Source organism: Micropterus dolomieu, linkage group LG01 (genome assembly GCF_021292245.1).
Source record: "Micropterus dolomieu isolate WLL.071019.BEF.003 ecotype Adirondacks linkage group LG01, ASM2129224v1, whole genome shotgun sequence".
Lineage (NCBI taxonomy): Eukaryota > Metazoa > Chordata > Actinopteri > Centrarchiformes > Centrarchidae > Micropterus > Micropterus dolomieu.
In genome coordinates, this window is record NC_060150.1 from 10,183,151 (window position 1) to 10,203,822 (window position 20,672).

At 39.9% G+C, this 20,672-nt stretch overlaps 1 protein-coding gene across 3 annotated transcripts in view; it reads left to right on the plus strand.

Annotated features, from left to right (window-relative positions):
• LOC123974925 (interleukin-1 receptor accessory protein-like 1) overlaps positions 1–20,672 on the plus strand; it is a 242,479-nt gene that overhangs the window by 215,702 nt on the left and 6,105 nt on the right. The window contains exons 8-11 of one of the 3 annotated variants that reach the window (XM_046055958.1): positions 6,070–6,215; positions 9,918–10,064; positions 16,889–17,059; positions 20,420–20,464. In XM_046055958.1, the coding sequence (XP_045911914.1) occupies positions 6,070–6,215; positions 9,918–10,064; positions 16,889–17,059; positions 20,420–20,464 (509 nt within the window). The remainder of the gene's footprint in view (positions 1–6,069; positions 6,216–9,917; positions 10,065–16,888; positions 17,060–20,419; positions 20,465–20,672) is intronic. The other 2 variants (XM_046055964.1, XM_046055970.1) reach the window with 2 other exon arrangements.

The window sequence follows — 20,672 nt, forward strand, 5'->3', positions numbered from 1 at the left end:
GTTGTTTCAGATGAGTGCTTTCAATGTGAAGTAGCAGCATTAGGAAATATTCACCTTTTAATACAGCTCTAATAATACAGTAGGAGAGTGAGATTGAACAGTGAGGTTGATTTGCGTGGGATAACGTTAACAATACATAATTTCCTATTTCCTCGTGCGTAGCTAGTCAATTTGAATCTAGCAAGGGAATGGCTTAGTACCACCACTAACAATGAAAACTATTTTATAGAGATTAATGAATTGAAATAGTTAATGCTGACCGACTGACAAAATGCTAATAAATTAATAGCATCAAGCAGGGTTTGATTTTATGGCAGTATTAAGGATTATAACTTAAACATTTATATCATACTAACTAAAGTATTTATAAATAATTAATTCACTGTTAAGGTTTTTTTTTTAAATAAGTATTTGTTCAGATAGGCATTGTAGGTGGTGTTCCTGTACTGAGATACACACATCACGTACATTCACACACTGTTTCATGTCCTGCCCCACTGTACTCCTTTGACGGACCCCAAGTATGACTAGAAAATCCCTGTTGTCGACAAATGCCGTCTAATGAAAAGGTTAACTGTAAGCAGCATGACAAGGCTGGGAGGAGAGTTAGCGGCCCAGTCAGTGACCTGGCATTTCGAGATGTCTCTATTAGCCTTCTAGCACACTGCGTCCAGCTCTCACCACCGCTCTCTGTTGTGAAGGACACCAGGCCAATTAGAGCCTACAGGATATCGTGGGTGGAGGCGACATTGGGTAGGTGGTATAATAAAGATGAGAAGGAAGAATACTGAGGAGTGCGTCACATACAGCTAGAAACCATGCTTTCACTAGTCAAATGAGGTAAAAAGATCAAAACTGTGACCCTGAGTTACTTTGAAAGAGTGTATGCGTTTTTATGTGTGCGCAGGGGAAACAGTGAGGAGGCTTGTGTGCATACAGTGGATGCTCACAGTACGTGCACGTTCAAGTTTTTCAAATGCATGTTTTTGTTGTGTGCCACCGCGCCATTCTGTCTCCCTGTGTGTGTTTTTATTTATTTTATTTTTTGTTCCAATTTGAATGTGCACCACTTCAGACCCACTCACTGACATCATTCCATGAGCTTTTAGCTTTGAAATGGAAATTAATCACACAGGAGTATTCCCTGAAGGGCTGCCTGTAATACATGAAATGGAGCTTTTGGCACAATGTTTCACCACTGAGATATAACATTTTGTGGCTGCAGAACAAGACTTCGTGGATCTCAGAGGTGAAGTAACAGCATGGAATACAGACATAAAGGCCGTGCAGAAGAAGTTTTAGTCCCTCGTGCATAGGCATACGGCACCCTTTTGAGCAGCAGTTCAAATGTAAAATTTCATTTTCTAACTGTAATTAATGCTCTGCACAGATATTTTCATGGGAAATCAGGGTACTTTAGTCCAGCAATGCATCCATTGCTAAGCTAACCAGCTGATGGCTTCACCTCCATATTTGCTGAACAGACATGAGAGTGGTATCAATCTTTTCATCTTACTAATGGCAATTGAATATGAATATTGAAAGAATATTTCCTAAAATTGCCAAACCATTCCTTTGAAAACTGTTAAATAAATCCCTTGCCATAAAGCGATATTAATATTAATATTAATGTTACTAGTTAAGAAATGGCTAGCTGAAGTCTCTCTTACTCCACTGTATTGCCTCTTTTCCTACACAGTTTCTCAACATACCAACTGACTTTTACCTTGAGCAGCACAAGGAATTTTCAGAAATGCCCATTTTCCATTTATCCATTTTCTTGTAGGTCAGGGTCACAGAGCAACAGGGTAAGCACAGCAGTCCAGACATCCTCTCCTAAACCCAACTTTTGCTTCTCAAGGGCTTATTCATGCATTTCCAGGCTGCAGATATATTCCCTTCAATGTTTTCTGGGGTCCCCCTTGTCCACCATCAGAAGATAAATTTATCAAAAAGCACAACTCCTAGAGGCCTCAATAGAGTTTTTGCAGTCTGCCTTTTTTAAGTGAGACACATGGCCTGTAATGGATTATACAGTATTAAGTAATAGTTCACTGGGTATCATATCAAATTTGGCCAGACAGAGAGAAAACTGGAACACTCACTAATGCAACAGTGAGGCACAAGTATGCTAACTTCAAGCTGATGCCTACTGGGGGATCTGTCATTGTATACAATTCTACATTTCTCCTTTTTAGCTCTGATCTAATTCAACTCCACCTTTGGGGGTGTACTCAGAAGAGTTGCAGACAGCAGGCGAGGCATTTGGAAATATAACAAAGCATGACAACATGGTAGAGTTCAAAAGTTCAGGCGTCATTGTGATTATAAAAGATAATATCAGCCAAAGATAGATCACAGTGCTAAGAGATGATGATACTATATGATCCTGCTGTAGCACATTCAAAGAAGGTGTTGTTGTACAATAAAAGCTTCCAGGCTAATGTAATGTATGTGTTTGTTCTATGTTTGAAATGAATAATGATGCTGTAATATTATACCCCTCAGCCACGACGCAGGGTGCTTCCCCCCTGCTGTAGGAATCTTTGGTAGTTTTACCATATGAAAGGTAACACAAAACAAACTGCAAGATGTTTTTCTAGATGACCCTGAGGTTGTGTGCATCTTTGAGCATCTCAGTGAGTTATTGTGTTGCCTCCTCAGTATGTACAGCATCAAGGGTTCTGGCATACTTTCATCTCCGCACAGTTACACGGCACCATTTTACCGCTGCCCTCGACCTTTATGCACACCACCTGCCAGATTTTTGTGTGTTCGTGCTTCCTCTTTTCCAGGAACACACACTTTCTCCAGCTCCTGTTGATCTTCCTCACACACCAATCCTCACTTGTATGCACAAACACAGATATTCCTCCTCTCAAAACTTTCACTAACAAGTATGTCTGATAGGAGGCTTTTTGTAAATACAAGATTCTTTGCCAACACCTACAGCATTTCAACTCAGTGTATGTTGAGTCACACATGGATGCCATCCTCTTTAAAAAGCCATCAGCATGGATCTATATCCCAACGTTGTGGAGCCCAAGGTCTCTGCCTGACTGGCCGCACAGTGGAGAAGGATGATTGTTAGAAAAGCTCACGGGAATTAAGAGAAAAGGCTAAATTAATTTCCCTCCCACATACATACTTGGACAAGCCTTGGCCTAGGGAGTAACCTTTGTACTTTCCTGCAGACGAAAAGCTTAAAAAGTACTACTTCATAATTAGTTTTTATAAAGCAGCTAATCCATGTAGCTACAAAATGATTACCTCTAATGGGTCTTCATTGTGCGTGGTCAATAAAAGACATTTCACGGCGAGAGTGATATTTTCTGTGTGGGATACCAATTATTAGCAGCACTTTGTAAAGCTAATGTAAGATATTGCCATGGCAGCGGTGGTTGTATTGTAGTTTGTCTTTATCTCCCCAGCACTTCACAATCTGCTTTGTTTAGTCCATTCATTGATCAGCAAGAATTAGATTAGCTTTCATATTCAGATGCCCCGCGGCAGGCAGCAGATGAACACCCAAGTGGCACTCGTACCTTTTCGCGCTATTAGCCCCATGCATCATTAAACAGGCCTTTGAAATAGCTGCAATTTTTGTAACCTCAAAAAGATTATCTGCTCATATATCATTCCTATTTTTGCACAGCAGCCCAGCAGGAGAGATTCAGCTTGTTTAACCATCAGTATTTTCCCATTGTTCTCTACTTGTCATGAGGGTTTTTTTACAAATGCTTTAACCAGGCTTTATAAGTACAGCTTCTTTACTTTGCCATGTGCAAGTTTGATTCACAGTTGTTTTTGTTGGACTTTCTAACATTAGCTGATTCTGAGGCATCGTGACTACTGGCTGAAGGGAATAACATTACATACACAACAAAAGGGGCTGCATTCCTTATACATTCTTTGAGAAATGCTTCATCATGTTAGAAGCAATTCTTTCCTTCTGTAAAATGATTTTCCCACCTTAATTACGTTTGCTTAATAGTATTTTTTCACATTTTTGCGAGTAACTTACTCCACTTCTTTTTAATGCAATTATCAAATATATGCTAATATGCTAAACTAGAATGGTAAACTTTATACCTGCTTAACATCAGGATGTCATTGAGAGCATGTTAGCATGCTGATGTTAGCATTGAGGTCAAAGCTCAGCTGTGCCCAAAAACAGCATGTGTTGTTGTAGTAAAAGTCTATAGATTTCTGGGAAATTGGCAGATTTCTAAGCAACGAAGCATCAAAAGAGTTTTTTTTCCCTCTCACTAGCCCTCATGGCAAAATGTTGTGTGATACATGGCGCTGTAGTGCATCATGACAGTCACACTATTATCCCTGTACCAACATGTCACAACCAATAGACATCAAGAGCCTCAGCAAGTCAACAATGGAGTATTTTTCATGGGGGAAATCTGTCATGACTCATATGATGCTGGCTTCTTGTCAGTCATGGACTGTCACCTCCTACCTTTATTATGTAATTTTGTTTTACTGATGAACTAAAAAGTTACCTCTGAAAAGTAAAAGCTGCCACAAATGTCAGCAGATTATAGAGCTTGGAATTAAACTAAGGTGCTGTCTGATGTAGTTATCTGCATAATTACGATTGAGAAAGATAGGTGAAAAGTGTATAGTAGTTTTACCCACAACATGTCACGTCTGTGACAGTGTCTCAGAATTGCACTCCACCCAAATGGAGGCTTATAATTCCAAGGTCATGATTTATGGATTTTAGGATGCATACTGTAGGAACTCAAATTTCCTTGGGGCAAATGTTTCTTTTTCAGAAAAATCCATATTTTATTAGAGTCAATCCTGTCTACTTATGGCTTTTGACTGCCTGCAGTCTAGAGTTATTGTTTTCCCATAGTTATTATTTTTATTTTTTTGTATGCAGATTAAAGAAATGTGATCTGACATTGTTATTTAGAATCTGTAGTCACAGAGCATACCTGCAAACACTGGGACTGCAAAGTTAAAAACACATCTTGCATGTTCTCTGAGTTAGATTTTTTTGTTTTCTGTTCCTGATTTTTCTGTATCCCAATCAGAATTCTTAGGCAGACTGTCAGAAATTACTTTGATGTACACCTCACAGTAAGTAATGAGGCGGTCAGACTCTCTGTTTGGGCAAATGTTTGAAGTTAGTTGATGTTGAAATGTTCAAAAACAGCGTGTATGCTTGTTTTGTTACACCAGCCATGAATCATAAAGTTGTAAAAGTTTAAAAGCAGACAGCGGTGCATCAGCCGGCCCTTCCTTATTAATTGATGGTCACTATCCACCATCAGCAACCTCATGATCAACACTTGTCTTTGGCACAGACAGGTGAATCCTCCTTTCATTAATGCCACATAACCACAAAAGTCCAGTATTGTCTGATCTGTCTGGGTCCAAATCAAACAGCAAAAACAGCATCAGAGTGGGTTTGCTACAAAAGTCCACAGTATCTACTTTGTCACACCAGGCAAACACTTTCTGCATTTATTTCTTAAAACAAATGAAGGGGAAGTGAGGGGAACAGACCATTATTCTTGACTCTTTCACTTTCTCAGGTAAAATGACTAAAGCTTGAGTGAACATAAACAATCTGACCATTTCTGCCTTGAAAGACGCAAAAACACCCCATAGAGTTTAGGAGAGTCAAGTCATAAATAATCACTTTCACATTGGTCATTTTTCTGTGTGTTGGTTTAACTTTAGTGTGTTATGCTGGCTCTGTCTATATGTACTGAACTAAATTCCTAAAGAATTTAGTCAACCACATTAATTGCATTTTAGACAAAATCTTCATTTAGCTGTGTGAAATATTTTTTCATGAGAATAATTTCACAAACATAAAATTAATTAGGTGAACCAGGTAAAAATCAGGTAATAAAAAGGTGTGTCTGGTCTCCAGTGATGGCTCCTCATCGGCTAGCTTTGTGGTCATTAATTTCATGACCACTTGTATAGCCAGGCCCCACCCCTCTCCTTCACTCGCTACAAACCTTGCTGCCAATGTCGCCGTGTCTCCTCCGATATCCATGCGTCCTCTTTCCTGTGCTCTCTGCCGCCCCCCTGCAGGACAATCCGGGAGCATCTGGGGGAGCAGGAAGTTTCCATCTCCCTGACCATTGACTCTCTGGAGGAGAGCGACCTGGGCAACTACTCGTGCTATGTGGAGAACGGCAATGGGCGGCGACAGGCCAACGTCCAGCTCACCAAGAAAGGTGAGGCAAAGAAGCACATACATTGTAAGATGAAAAAAAAGCTCATGTTATATAAAGCATATACAGTCTTTTCCCAGGAAGCTAGCAGATGGATATAGAAGCCTTGATATTTAATAATGGCATGTTACAGCTTTGGAGGTGAAAAACACCATTTATTACCACAGGCCTTCGCTCAGTAGAGTGAATCTCTCGCAGCATTTACAGAGTACAAAGAAGAACAACTAGTGGGATTCTGGGAATTGACCAGTTGTCTCTGGGAGGGAAAAAAATGGGACAATACTGTAGATAGTGCAGAAAGCCTATTCATCCACCTCAGCCCAAAGAGGCATTAGTTTGCAGAGAAAGAAAAGGTGCTTTTGGAGAGAGGCAGCCTTCGGTGTTATAATGCCAGACAAGCTGTTTGACTGTCTGACAATGACCTCTCCCATCACTCACACACACACACACACACACACACACACACACACACTCACACACAAATCCTCCTTTGATCGTCAAACTCTCACTCAGACATTTTCTCATCTTTCATCACTGGCTACTGTTGCCTTTCCCCCTCCCTCTTGTCTTTTTATTCAAGCAAACGTTTTCAAGTTTTTCCTCTGATTTCGCCTCACTGAGGATGACTGTTTGAATGTTGATTCCGTGATGATTTTAAATAGAGATGCATTGCCTGTGTGGTTATATAAGTGAGGGGTTTTTTTTCTTAGCAAGACTAGGGGGGTCTCTGCATTAAAGTTGTCAGTGTTGAATACATTTACATAGTAAGATATTTTTCCTCTCTTTTAAGCTTGCAGCTTTGGATCCAGCTTTGATGGCAGCCCAGTTCCCCTCCATTTGCTATATTAAAGGGGTTTATGCTGCACAGTCGAATCTCATAATAAACCGAAGAAGATTAGCCTGGGTGCTTGCAGGATTGCGTGTATACGAGAAACCGACCTGTTCCCATGTTTTTATTTGCTGCATCCATGGTGTGGTGCAATTCAAGGCCAGTCAGTGTTTACACTGCCTTTCAAAAAGTTCTCCTCGCTTGTCTCTTGAAGCTGTGAGAACAGCACATGACACTTCAAATAAATTTGGTCGTCTCAGCGCAGCATCAGTCAGAATATGTCTTCACTTACATGTAAAGTTAGCATGAAGACAGCAAATTGTGATTCTCCAAATCCTCATGGCCAACTTTTTTTCAACAGCAACATATCCTCAGATAATGTTTTTCTCTCACAACAACAGCAGCAGCAACATCAGCTAGTAGACAGCTGCCTATACTGTATATGATTGTTGATAAGATTCTTGATTTGTGAACATGAGAAGCAGCAGACTCAGCTTTCACAGCTCTCCCTGCCCTCCTGTTTTATTTAAACCATTCAACCCCTGCTCTGCCTTCTCCTCTTCTCTCTTTTCATGTCCCTCCCTAGACAACAGAGAGAAATAGAGGGAGAGGAAGGGGTGATGAATCGCCCGATGCCATGTGGCTCCATCAAATCCAGCCTTCTAGTCTTCAGGAGCTAATTTGTCTTAATCCGTCCCACTGCAGTGCCGCTACAATATGGATGCCAGGCAGAGAAGAATTGGCCTCCTCCACTGTTATCTCTGCTGCTTGAGGAGCAGCTGGCTCGTTAGACTGTCCAGATATCTGAGGAGAGAAGCCGTGTTCACTGAGGCGAGAGGGTAGAGCCAAGGTAGAGAAGACAGCGAAGAGGAAGTGAGGGTAGAACTGGAGTTTCTTGGATTCTGCTTCTAGCAGTGCCTGTTAGCCGCAGCATCTCTCTCAGAAAATCTAACTAATTCAAGATGATTCCCAGGCTGACGGGAGAGAGAACTTGAGACAAGAGGAGGAAGGCTCTGTGGAGAAACGTGTGTTGATTCTCCCCTATAGTTTGTTTGCTCTTTTGTTCGCATACGTGGGCGTATGTCCATCCGTACGTTTTGGCTGAAGGTCGCCGTTCAGACAGGCGTGATGAAGCAGCGCGGGCCTCGCTCGTTAGCTCTCCAGAACATCATCCTTCATCATGGGAGCTGTCAGCCTGATGGCCGCTGCAGTAGAGTGGGCATCACACACTCCAACGAGGTTAAATGTGCATCTGTGATGGATGGTGATGCACGCGAGTCCTATCCGTCCATGTTTGTGTGTGTGTGTGTGCGTGCGTGTGGCATGGCAGCGATTCCAGCCTTTTACTGTTGTCCATTAGTCAGCAAATGAAGGCTGACCACCCAGATTTTGTGAGGCGTAGCCAAGAGGAAATGTTGAACTGCAAAAGATGGAGTGACATCCGACAGAAAACACTGTAAAAAAGAAAAAAAGCCTTGAAAAAGAGACAAGATCATGAAAAGACAAAGCAAACGACTTGGTTTTCAAGGCAAATTACTAGACCATGGAGCTTAATGGTTGAGTCCATTGTCCTGTGTTGTAAAATATCACCTTTCATACTCCTGAATAACACTACCAGTCTGGCTTCTGCTGCAAGTAACACAATTTAGAATCATCTGTAAAACTGAAATATCAACAGTGAAGTCCTGATGTTCCTTGAATTTAACTTCCACTGATGCTTTTCACGAGTTCACGTCAGGCTACAGTGATGACGGATGGCAGGGACAGTGGACCGCTTCGATCTGTCGACAAACAGGCGCCTCAGCTAACAGCCAGGCACTTTTCTTCACCTCGCACCTCTCTGCAGCCGTACACACACATAACCGATCTTAATAAGTGTGGCGGTCTGATCTGTCATATGCTATTGTTGCACCAGTTGCCTTTTTATTATCCTATCAAGCCAGGATGCATAAAGTGACAGGTATAGAAGTGGTTGTACTTTCATCCCAGTTGGAGTTATCAGGATATGCTCCAGCCACAATGAGAATAAAAGCAACATAAAAAGATGGAGCGGAAAAGCAAGGACAGGTAACAGAAACAGAGAGTGAATGAATGCAGCTGCAGGAGAGGCACAAAACCCTTTTTCAAACCGATGTGGAGTTGCAGCAAAGTCAATTCATTCAACATAGAATCTTCAAACCATAGCTAGAGTAACTGTTCTCATCCATCATGACTGCATCATGCATTATTTCACATGTATTGATGTTCTGAGGTTAGCTTTTTAGCTCACAGTGTTATCTGGTGTTCGGGCTCCTGTGGATGCAACTGCCAACTCTAATATACATTAGAGCAGAGAGAATGCGGAAGATTGTGATGTGAAATATAGCCTCATAGCATCAAATGTCTGCAGCAAGACCAGAAAAAATACACATTTAAGTTATAAATGTGAGTAATCTTTCATACTCTTCCACAAAACCAAAAATCCCAATAAATGTAATGATTTTAAGATCATTTTATATGCTAGCTTTTTCTGAAATCTTCAAAACAACAAAAACTAGAAATAAATCATAAATAATACATAATCTGACATTCTACAGAATACATGGATAATCAATGGCTGGAGATAGATCTTTCCACACCGGTATGAAACTACGGTGTTGTGGTGAACCCACACTCTTTCAAAAGGCAAATTAGAAGCATCTATGTTGTCTGCATTGGCTGGAAATAACAGGGAGTTAGAGTTGTGCTAGAAGGACAGGCACAATCACAGGAGAATTTGACAAATCGCATCTCTTTTTCATACTTAATGCTTTATGTGATTGGCATTTGGTATCTTACTTTCACTTAAACACATGTTTGAAATCTCTGTCTTTTTCTCCCTGTGTTTGCCATATTAGCAGAGCTGATGTACACAGTGGAGCTGGCCGGAGGTCTGGGGGCCATCCTGTTGCTGCTGATCTGCCTGGTGACACTATACAAGTGCTACAGGATTGAGCTCATGCTCTTCTACAGGAACCACTTTGGCAGTGAGGATATAGACGGAGGTAAGATGAGATAAGGTGCAAGACATGATTTAGTTTCCAGCGTTATGTAATAATCTTCCATAATCTGTGATACCACCATGTTTTCTGTTTAGCACCTTACACTGCTGTGAAAACAGCCTTTCTGTCCTCAGTAGGAATCAAATCCCAAAGCTGAGCAGTATCAGTGTTGTTCTGCACGCATATTTATTTTTTGCGAAATTACCTGGGCTATTTTTCATATCTTAAACTACATGTGGCACTGTTGTGTGTAATGACAAAAAAAAGAGCCTTCCATCAATCCTAACTCTGTTGTAATTCTGTTGTCAGTTTCAGGGAATCTTCTCAACCCCACTGAAGAGAAATTTGTAACGCAAACTATTCTGTAAACTATCTCCTAAACTGCAGCAAAGGACTCACCAATCTTTGATGTGGTTCCTTTTCTTTTCACATTTGCTTCCTTGTAAAAACTAAGGCAGCCTTGTAAGAAATCGTCATGCTGGTTGCTGTTTCCTGACATGACAATGCAAGACTTCTGGGTAATGAAGTTCAGCTTTTCAAACAGTTCCCTCTCGCTGTGTTTTAGAGCCTCCGACAGGCAAAGTTGCAGAGTTTAGCTTTAAAAGAAAGCAGACACTGCAAAGAATGCAACCTTGATCCCTTAAACACTGTGAATACAGCAGCTGCCAGTGATGTTCAGGATACATTTGCTTGTTTTGTTATTATTATTCCAGTAGATAAGGGGCAACAAATATGTCATATTTTCTGTACAGTATATGTCAATGTTATGTTGTTTATCTCTGTAGATCTTGACCTTTTGGTGTCAGTCACACTGGGGGAAATCCATATACCGGTTATTGTTTTTCCAAATGACCTACAAATTAGAAGACCACTGTCCATACAGTTACGGGTCCACAATGCTTTCTGTATCAGCCATTTGCAGAAGACGCACACCTCTGTTGATCACTTGTTAAAAATGATCTAGCCCTGTGTTGCTACACTGCACTAGGAGAAGTCCATTGCGCAGGGATAGATTTACCTGTTTACTAATGCCATGGCTCTGCTTATTGCTCCCAAACAAGCTACCAATTTATAATTATTATGAGTGTCTTGCTACAGGTACCAGTGACAGGATAAGGAGGAACGAAGTCGTGTTTATATTATACACCCGTGATTTTGGAAGCTTTTCAGATGCATTGCATTTTAAAATACAGTACTTAGAGACACAATACACATCATTTGATGATTGTAAATAGTATAATTTTAACGAAGCTGCATTTTTTAATGCAGTGGTAGTTTGGGTCAAATCACGGCCCAAGTGGTGCAATTTAGTTTTTGTCGAAAGGGAACGTGTCGCTGTTGATCTCTATGCTCTGCTATATTGAGTCACTTAAGGCACATTATCCTGAGCTGAGGCAAACTTGGACAACACGTCGTCAAAAAATAACCTCTTGAATGCTCTGAAAATTAGAAATTACTGCTAACGAACAGAATTCTGAAGCAAACATTTTAAATTTAAGAGGGGTTGGTTTGTGATTCTGTAGGTGTCTACTGTTGATGTGTCTGCGTGCAAACTACATATGAGCAAGTGCTGGTGTGGAAGGATATTATATTCTTCTAAACACTCTCTAAAAAGCAAATTAAAACATAGTCCCTGTGCCAGACAAAAACATTAACTCTGAGACCCCATCAGCAATAGTAAAAGGGGGGGGAAAACCTGTGATTGGGCTTGGTGGATGAGTCTTGGTTTGAGAATGCATCAAACTGAGACAAGGGGCAAATTTTAATTTGATTTCCCCTGTAATGAGTCTCTCAAGTACTAGCGCAGCAGTGATTTCAGGGGGAATGAGATTAGTTCAGAGAGGCTGAGGGACTGTATGTAGTGGAAAGAGAGACGGCGAGAGAGTTATGAGTGTTAAAAGGTAAAAAGTATTCCGTAACCCACTCCTCTCCTCATACTCTCTCCCAGCTCTGCTTAACTGTTTTTGGCTGCTACATCAGGCATTTCAATGAAAGTCATTACCTCTGGCTGTGTTGGGCGTCCGGCCCCGGAAAGCGGAGCTTTGCCGTAATGGATGGCCCACAGGCAGTTGTGTTGAAAAAGGGGAAGAAAAAAATGTCAGGGCTTGAACTTAATGCCAAACAGCAATTGTCTCCTTTAATTGTGCCACCCAAGTGAGTGCTTGGAGAGAGAAACAGATTTTCAATTTGTTCTCCAGTATAAGGGGATCAGGTTCAATAAGACACAGCACGCTGCCTCTGGAGCTCTCAGGAGACCCCTGATACTTTCCTCCATGCTGCGGTCGATTAGATCACTTCACTGCCACCTCTGCCGCGCGCACTTTCGTAAGCGTGCACACACTCGCACCTGCACGTCACAAGTCATCTCCCAGTTCAAATGACACTGTACTGTAGGTGAATAGCATAGGATAAGACACTAAATACGAACCAATTCCGACATGTTTGCTAGTTGGAAACGGTCTCTAAGCAATGGCAGGAGGTACTTCACAGAGATCCCATCTCTATGGTAACCACTTCACTGACAGGGAGAAGTAGCTGCATGTAAGATATAGTTGCACACACACTATTTTCATTAATAAAGCCCTTAAGGCAGTGTCTCGGATGCACAGAGATTTTTTCCCCCCAACATAAATCCGCACACACTGCCAAGAAAGTGCTTGTGTTTCATTGTGACCACTCAAAGAACTAAATGAACGCCTGCCTCCTTCTTCTGCCAGATGTAAAATTGTAAGCTTTAACGTAACAATAGGAGGGACTGTCAGCTATTTGTCAGCAGCGCAATTTAGTTAAAGACCACTCAGTTGTCACATTGTGTGGGTGTCAGTAGAATCAATAATAGCCTTCATGATGACAACAGCCGAGCAAGCTTGTCGAGGAGGTGGGAACTCATCAACACTCTGCCATAAATACGAATGTCAGTGTTGTCAGCGCGGTGTGGAATTATGAGGTGCCGTCTGTGTTCAGTGTAGTTTGGCGATACTGAGCATTAATAGTTTTCACATTTCACACACACAGCGACTGTAATACATCCCGTGTCATTTGCATTATTGAAGATGCAGAGGTGAACATTGCAAAGTAGCTCATTTGTAATCAGAAGGTCAAGCGGCGTCTTGTTTTTCCAAAGTGAAATTGTCAGATATAATAAAAGGAAGGAGACAAGTGGAGAGGTTATGCTAAATAGCTTCTGTGTGGGGGAAACACTGATCATCACAGATAAGTATATATAGATTTAAAATCTATTAGTCTATTAGTCGATTAATTGACTGATCTCTTGAGGTCGTTTCGGTCATTTATCAAGCATTAATGCCTTCAGCTTTTCAAACATGAGGATTTGCTGCTTTTCTCCAATATAACTATTTTTGAAAAACAAGACATTTTGGAGGAATCACCTTGGTCACTGAGAAATCATGATAGGTATTTGGTAATGCTAATTTCCTAGATTTGCGCTGTGATTTAGTACTAATTATAGAGAAATGCTCCATTTAAAACATCATCCTTTATTTATTGCCGTAAAGGGTAATCTCCATATTTGTTGAGACAAATGTCACATGTTTTTGTTCAGGTGACCTGCTGACTCTCTTAGTTACAGAGCCGTTATTTGGAATTAGGTAATTGGGCTTAAAACATTATTTATTCTATGTTAACTCCTCAAGGAGTATGTAGATATAGTTGCATGTAAAAAAACAGTAGACACCAAAATAAAGTAGGTGGACAACATTACATGTTGCCCTGTAATGGGCAAATGCAATACAATAAATACAAAATGAAATCAATAAATTGATTCAAACTATCAAACTTTGGGTAAATATTCAGTTACTTAAAGGTAGCCAATCTTATTTTAACATCTCCTGCAAGACTGGTTAACTCTCAAGACTGATAATCTCAGTGCTGAGTTATATTAAAAATTTAGCAGTGCTTGGACTAATTCTACAGTATTGTTTAATCTGGTTCTTTCATCCTGAGGACCAGGACAACTTAAATATATAATTAAACTCATCACCTTTATCTTCTGTCAAACACAGAGTACACATACAATGTACCAATTTGACAATGTGTCTATTTTCCCTATAATTAGTACCAAATTATACAGTTTTTTCTAGGACACTGCTTGGAAGTTATTCAGACAATACAGACTGGAATCCTAAAGTGTTACTCGCTTTTTTCTGACATTCTATTGACCCAAGAATTAATGGAAATAATCGTCAGGCGCAGCCCTATATACACTCATATATTAGTCACACCTGCAGCGTAATTCAACAGCCCTACCATTGTGAAGTTTATACTGTTCAGTCTTTGTTGAAACTGTTTCCGTGAGGTATTTATGGTCATTTTTGTCGTCTGTATTTGTCGTATTGTATTGTGGTATACGGAGAGATGTTTCATATATTTAGTGTTCCCCATTTATTTCAAAACGAGTGGAAAAGGAGTAGCAAAGCACCAAGGACCAAACTAAATGTTTAAACAAAATTCAATCACTGTATCTCAATGGCAGTCTGCTTTTTACTGTCTGATGCAAAGCCATATTCTTCTGGCTAAATTAAATTATGGAAAACAAAATGCTATGTTTAAAAAACAACTACTCATTAGCAGTCCACTCCATGTGCTTTTGTAGTTTCAGAGTTAAGTATGTGTGTTACTTTCCAATCTACTCTCCATTAAATGTAATGGAGCCCAGAGATATCCCAGAGATTACGCCTCCAACTCTCTTGGCGCTCTCCACCGCGAGTTCAAGAGTTCACAATGTTACTGTGGGCTCTCTGTGCACATCACATGCATAAATTAACCCCCCCTCCCCCAAGTGCAGTGAGCATAAGTCAAGCCGCTCCCTTTGCAGTCAGCATGTGGGATGGAGGTGTGCTGGATGCGGTTTCAGAGGTGTGTTGCGCCCTCAGATACACCTCACCAGAGGAGTGACTCCTCAAGATGCAAGAGAAGGGTCATTCCGCCTTCGAGATTCACCTTCTGCCTCTCCCTTCTCTCTCTCTCGCACTACAGAGGAATGAATCAGCTCCACTGAAATACCTTTCTCTGCCTACATAGCTTTCATTTAAAGGCTACCAGAGAAAAACAGAAAGGGAGATTTATGTCACCGTGAAGTGGAATATAAGCCTCAGAGATGGTTACACTAAGTGATTATGAGGTTACATTTCAATTATTTTTACATGTCCCTGATGTTGTAAAATGAATTGCACATTATAAAAACGAGTTAGATTAATTACATGGTGTCATGTAAGAGTGGTGAGCACTTGCCAAATATCAAGATTACCCTCTGGGAAGTGAGTGAATCTTATTGACAGTCTCACAGCCCAGAGAGGTGGTAGTGTAAAATGGAGAGGATATTAAAGGCTTCAAAAAGAAGGAGACCATACTGAGAATTGATCCCAAAATCCCCCCTCTTGAACCCATCTGCCCTTCTGCTTTTCTCGACCCGTCTCTCTCATCCTCTGCTCCCCTCTTCTCCAGTGTCCTGGCGGGTTTAACATCACCCCGCGGCTCTTGCACTGCTGGTGACCACTATAAAGCAAAGACACAAGAGTCATAATGAAAACACTCAGAAACACATAGATCCAAACCCTGCCCGTGTCTCTAATGAGTTTATCTCAAAGGCTGTGTTCACATTGCAGCTCAGTGTCCCAATTCTGATTTCCCCTCTTTTTGTGGCACAGATATGAATATATTTAATGAATAAAGAAGTTTTTATTTATGATGAATATGACCCCCAAAATATGATATTATTGTGCATTGTTTCTGATTCCTGATTTTAAAATCCCCCTCCAAAACTTTTGCCTTCACCCTAGTACAATGGAGGGGAAGGGGATTTAATCCAAAACAAAATTTACATTTGAACACTTTTCTAAGGGACTATTTCTTTGGTCGTTCTAATAAAAACTTGAAACTGATGTGGGGGCTCTGGCTCACAGCTGGCTCTCCAATTCATCCCAAAGATGTTTAATGGAGTTAGGGTTAGGATTCTGAAGGCCAGTCAAGTTCTTCCAGGCCAGAAAAAAAAGTTCAATCAGCTTTGAGCACAACATTGGAGTTGAGCTGTTACTGCAGGATCCAGAAGCAGTTATCTCCTTCCTATGTACTGAAGTGCTCCAGCTTGAGAAGAAAAATTAAAGTCTCCCCTCATTTCTCACTTTCCGTCTCTCCACTCATTCCTTTCAAATCCGTCATCAATCAGAGCTTTCATGTGGGTGATGGACCTGTGCCATGCGGCCGCCTAGCAAGCAGTGCTGGGCATTTAGCTCAGGCTGGAGTCTAATTTGTTTTGCCTGCAGTGGGCAAAGTAGCTATCAAGGTAACATTATTCGTCAGTGGGGACGGAGCTGTAATGAAAAGCACTCAGATGGGCAGAGGTGCCCAGAGGTCAGTGTAATGGAGGCATCCTGTCTCAATGAAGTCTCCCTCCAAGTGAATGAATAGCTCTCTGTATACCAGTATGAAAATGGATTGTGAGCATCTGGGGTATAGCAGTGTAAGACTTTGCTGACCAAAGCAGGAAACATAATGTCTAAATCATAAAACATATACGCATTTAATTGAGGCAAAGAGGTTTTGGGAGTCTTTTTTATGGCCATACATGAAGTGATACAAGTATTAAAGGGAACAGGTTTCTTTTATACAGTTTGCTAAGACCAAGGCTTGTATTCTCTCTTTGCCCCTGCTATAAAGCAGGGGCCATAAAACTAAAATAAATGGTCTGGTTTGAAGGATCTGAGCACAAGATCCTTAAGACTCTGCTAACCTTGCTGGTGTGCCTGGTGGATACCTGGAGCTATGATATTTCACCCATCTCTGTGTGCGTCTTCCCCCTCTACCTGCAGAAAACAAAGACTATGATGCTTACCTGTCCTACACCAAAGTGGATCCGGACCAGTGGAGCCAGGAGACCCGAGAGGAGGAGCGCTTTGCCCTGGAGATCCTCCCCGACGTGCTGGAGAAGCATTATGGGTATAAACTCTTCATTCCAGACAGGGACTTGATCCCCACAGGAAGTAAGCTCTCTCTCTCACGGCGATGTCAAGTTGTGTCGAATGCTCTGTCGCTTGGTGTTGCTCGTGTTGTCAGTGCAGTGGTGATATGCCTTGTTTGTGGTTTTTCTGTTATGCATTTGTGTTGTGGTGTAACTGGACCTGTAAGACCATCATTGTTTTAATCCAATCATTATGAAATTAGCTTTTTCTAACCACTGGCTGAACTTAAGTGGATCAGTTTGACATTTAGGGGTTCTTCAGTTTACATTTTTGTGGGGGGATAAAAGGAAAATACGAAAGAAAACTAGAGTGTCATCATTTTCCATTATACTTTCTTCAATGTGTTCTGCAGTCGCCAGATGGTCCAAGGAAAGATTGTGGAGTAGCTAAATTACTATTTCAAAAACATATCTAGATATTGAGTCAGCTGTAACACCTGAACACCAAGTGACCTTGGAACCGTAAGCATAGTTAAAATTAATGAATAAATGGCTCAAATAATTAGCTAAAAATAAAAAATAAAATATATATTAAAAAAAAACAACTAAAGTTAAAAGTGTTAGCAAAAAGGATTGGATACACAGTTGAAATGGTTTGCTAAAGTATTGGATAAACGGTTAAAATGGTTAGCTAAAGTATTAGAAAAATAGTTGAAATGGTTAGCTAAAGTATTAGAAAAATAGTTGAAATGGTTAGCTAAAGTATTAGAAAAATAGTTGAAATGGTTAGCTAAAGTATTAGAAAAATAGTTGAAATGGTTAGCTAAAGTATTTGATAAAGAGTTGAAATGGTTTGCTAAAGTATTGGATAAACAGTTGAAATGGTTAGATAAAGTATTGGATAAAGAGTTGAAATGAATTGGTTAGCTAAAGTATAGGATAAACAGTTAAAATGGTTAGATAAAGCACTGGATAAACAGATGAAATGGTTAGATAAAGTATTGGATAAAGAGTTTAAATGAAATGGTTTGCTAAAGTATTGGATAAACAGTTCAAATGGTTTGCTAAAGTATTGGATAAACAGTTGAAATGGTTTGCTAAAGTATTGGATAAACAGTTGAAATGGTTAGCTAAAGTATTGGATAAACAGTTGAAATGGTTAGCTAAAGTATTGGATAAAGAGTTGAAATGGTTAGCTAAAAGTATTGTATTAACAGTTGAAATGGTTTGCTAAAGTATTGGATAAACAGTTGAAATGGTTAGCTAAAGTATTGGATAAACAGTTGAAATGGTTAGATAAAGTATTGGATAAAGAGTTGAAATCGTTAGCTAAAAGTATTGTATTAACAGTTGAAATGGTTAGCTAAAGTAATGAATAAATGGTTGGAATATACATACATATACATACATATATACATATATATATATAAACAACAACCACTAATATTTAAGATTATTAAATAAAGTTGAAAATCATCCAATTCAGATGAACGAATGTGTAACAAGATGGGTGGCATCCATGAAAGGGTACAGTGTAAGTTCCCCCCATGGTGTCATAGTCTGACAAAAAAGTTTGGGATCCACTGCTAATCGCACCTCCTGACAGCAGTTTGACTTCAAAGAAACCTGCCAATCCCTGTGGCTATTCAAGGAACATTTAGGTCATAACAGGAATTTTTTTTGGTCTTGGAAGTATCCCAGTGTTTTAAGCAGCGCCTCTGAACCCCTGAAGTTTAATTTGGCTTTGTTGTAATAGCTTCTCCCTGCAGTAGTATGCATGCTGTGCAGGAAGGCTTTATATTAAGAAAGTGGGTTGAAGAGCAACTGATTACACGTGACAGTGTTTCATGAATCCAACACTAAAAAACAAAATGGTAATCTATTGTATATTGTAATTGATAATTACAGAATGCAATTTTTAGCCTGCATATGTGAGGAGATATATAGATAAATCATACTTGACTTAAAATAACTTATGCTTATGTGAAAAGTAACTAACTACATTTACTAAAGTACTCATGTACATTTGGAGGTCCTTATCCTTTGATTCCATTTTATGTTACTATATATATATATATATATATATATATATGTATATATGTTTATGTAATATGTTACGGTTCTGGTTTTTACCCAAATCATTTAATCATCTTATAATATATGGTGCATTGTTATGGATTAAACTACCCAGATATGTGCCCCACATCGGCTAGATACATCATTAAAATGCTGCCTGCACTTAAGTAATAATACAGCGATAATATAATATACCTTTATTTTATGAAGGTGAATTATGAAAATATACATTATCCCTTAATAATATAAATAATATGCACTACAAAATGTCTGGACTTATTAGTTGGTTCTTTAAGAGCTCACGTATTTAAAGTTCATTATCTACACTACCGAAAGCCTGTGGGAGGCATACTAGCCTATATTACATAGGCAGCATAATTGGCAGAAAGAGCCAACCCTATTATTACAGTCCATGTTCCTGATCCAGCTTCATACAGACTGTACCTCTGCATGCTGCTGTGTAATGGTGTCAGCTGTACAATCGAAAAAGCTATTTATGCATGGATATAATGCATGTTTTGACACAGTATATTTCTAATGGAGTATCTCGCCATGCCCCCTGCTTATCTTTGATTAACTCATCACACAGATGTGTTTGATAATATCATTATGTTATTAGCCTCCATTTGAATACTTGCATCTGCCTGTCTTCCCGCACATACCGCCATTACTAATTATGTTCCTCTTCAGTGGCATTGTGCCAAGCTTATAAACTGAATCCCTTGCTGTGATTGCGTGCTCGATGCAGGGGGGGACTGTTGTAATATGGGAAAAATGGCATAAAAATGCAAGGATTGAGACGAATCTAAAGTGTGTCTGCCGCTACTCCAGCACGGTGGCACAGCTCGCTGGCTTATTGTGTCTATGTATAAACATTTAGTTCCCATTGGGAATGTATTAGCATCTCAACAGTCAATATAATAAAGCATAATCCACAGCTATAGATAAACACAGTTTGGCCATTTGGGGTTCCAGCATGTGTCAACAATCCCTCTCCTGAGCTGCTGATAAGTAACCTGTTATTCCACAGTTATGTTGGATTATTTTTAACATCTCACCACTCTGATAGATTTCTGAAATATCTATATTCAGTATTGTTTATTATATGGCAGCTAAAGTACAACCTGGTTTAACTCCTGCCACCAAAACAAAAGGCTTTTCCTTTGCTTTTTTATGCTACATGTCCCATATTAAACTGGAATAAACTGGTCAGCGCGATTACCGTTTTACAATCGCCAGTGGAACACCAGTGGAGAAACACAGTTTATGCCAGCGCCATGTCCCCACATTGAAAGAACTGTTTTAAAAAAAATGTGTTTCTGCAAAATCTTACGATCATACTTTGAATGTAAATATCTATGTTTAGGTTTCACCAATGATCATTTCCAGGATGACACAAGACTACTTAGAGGTACTTTTTCCCAAGATTTTTAACGCTCGTGTCAACACACGTAATGTAGAAGGTCATTTTGGTAACACTTTATAATAGTCATACATTGTACTGGTTTATACATTGTTACTAATGGCTTTATTAGTGGTTAATAAGGTAATGGTCTGGTTAGTAATAAGCCATTAATACCTGGGTTGTCAGGTTGTAAAAAATCCTTTTACTTGGCTGT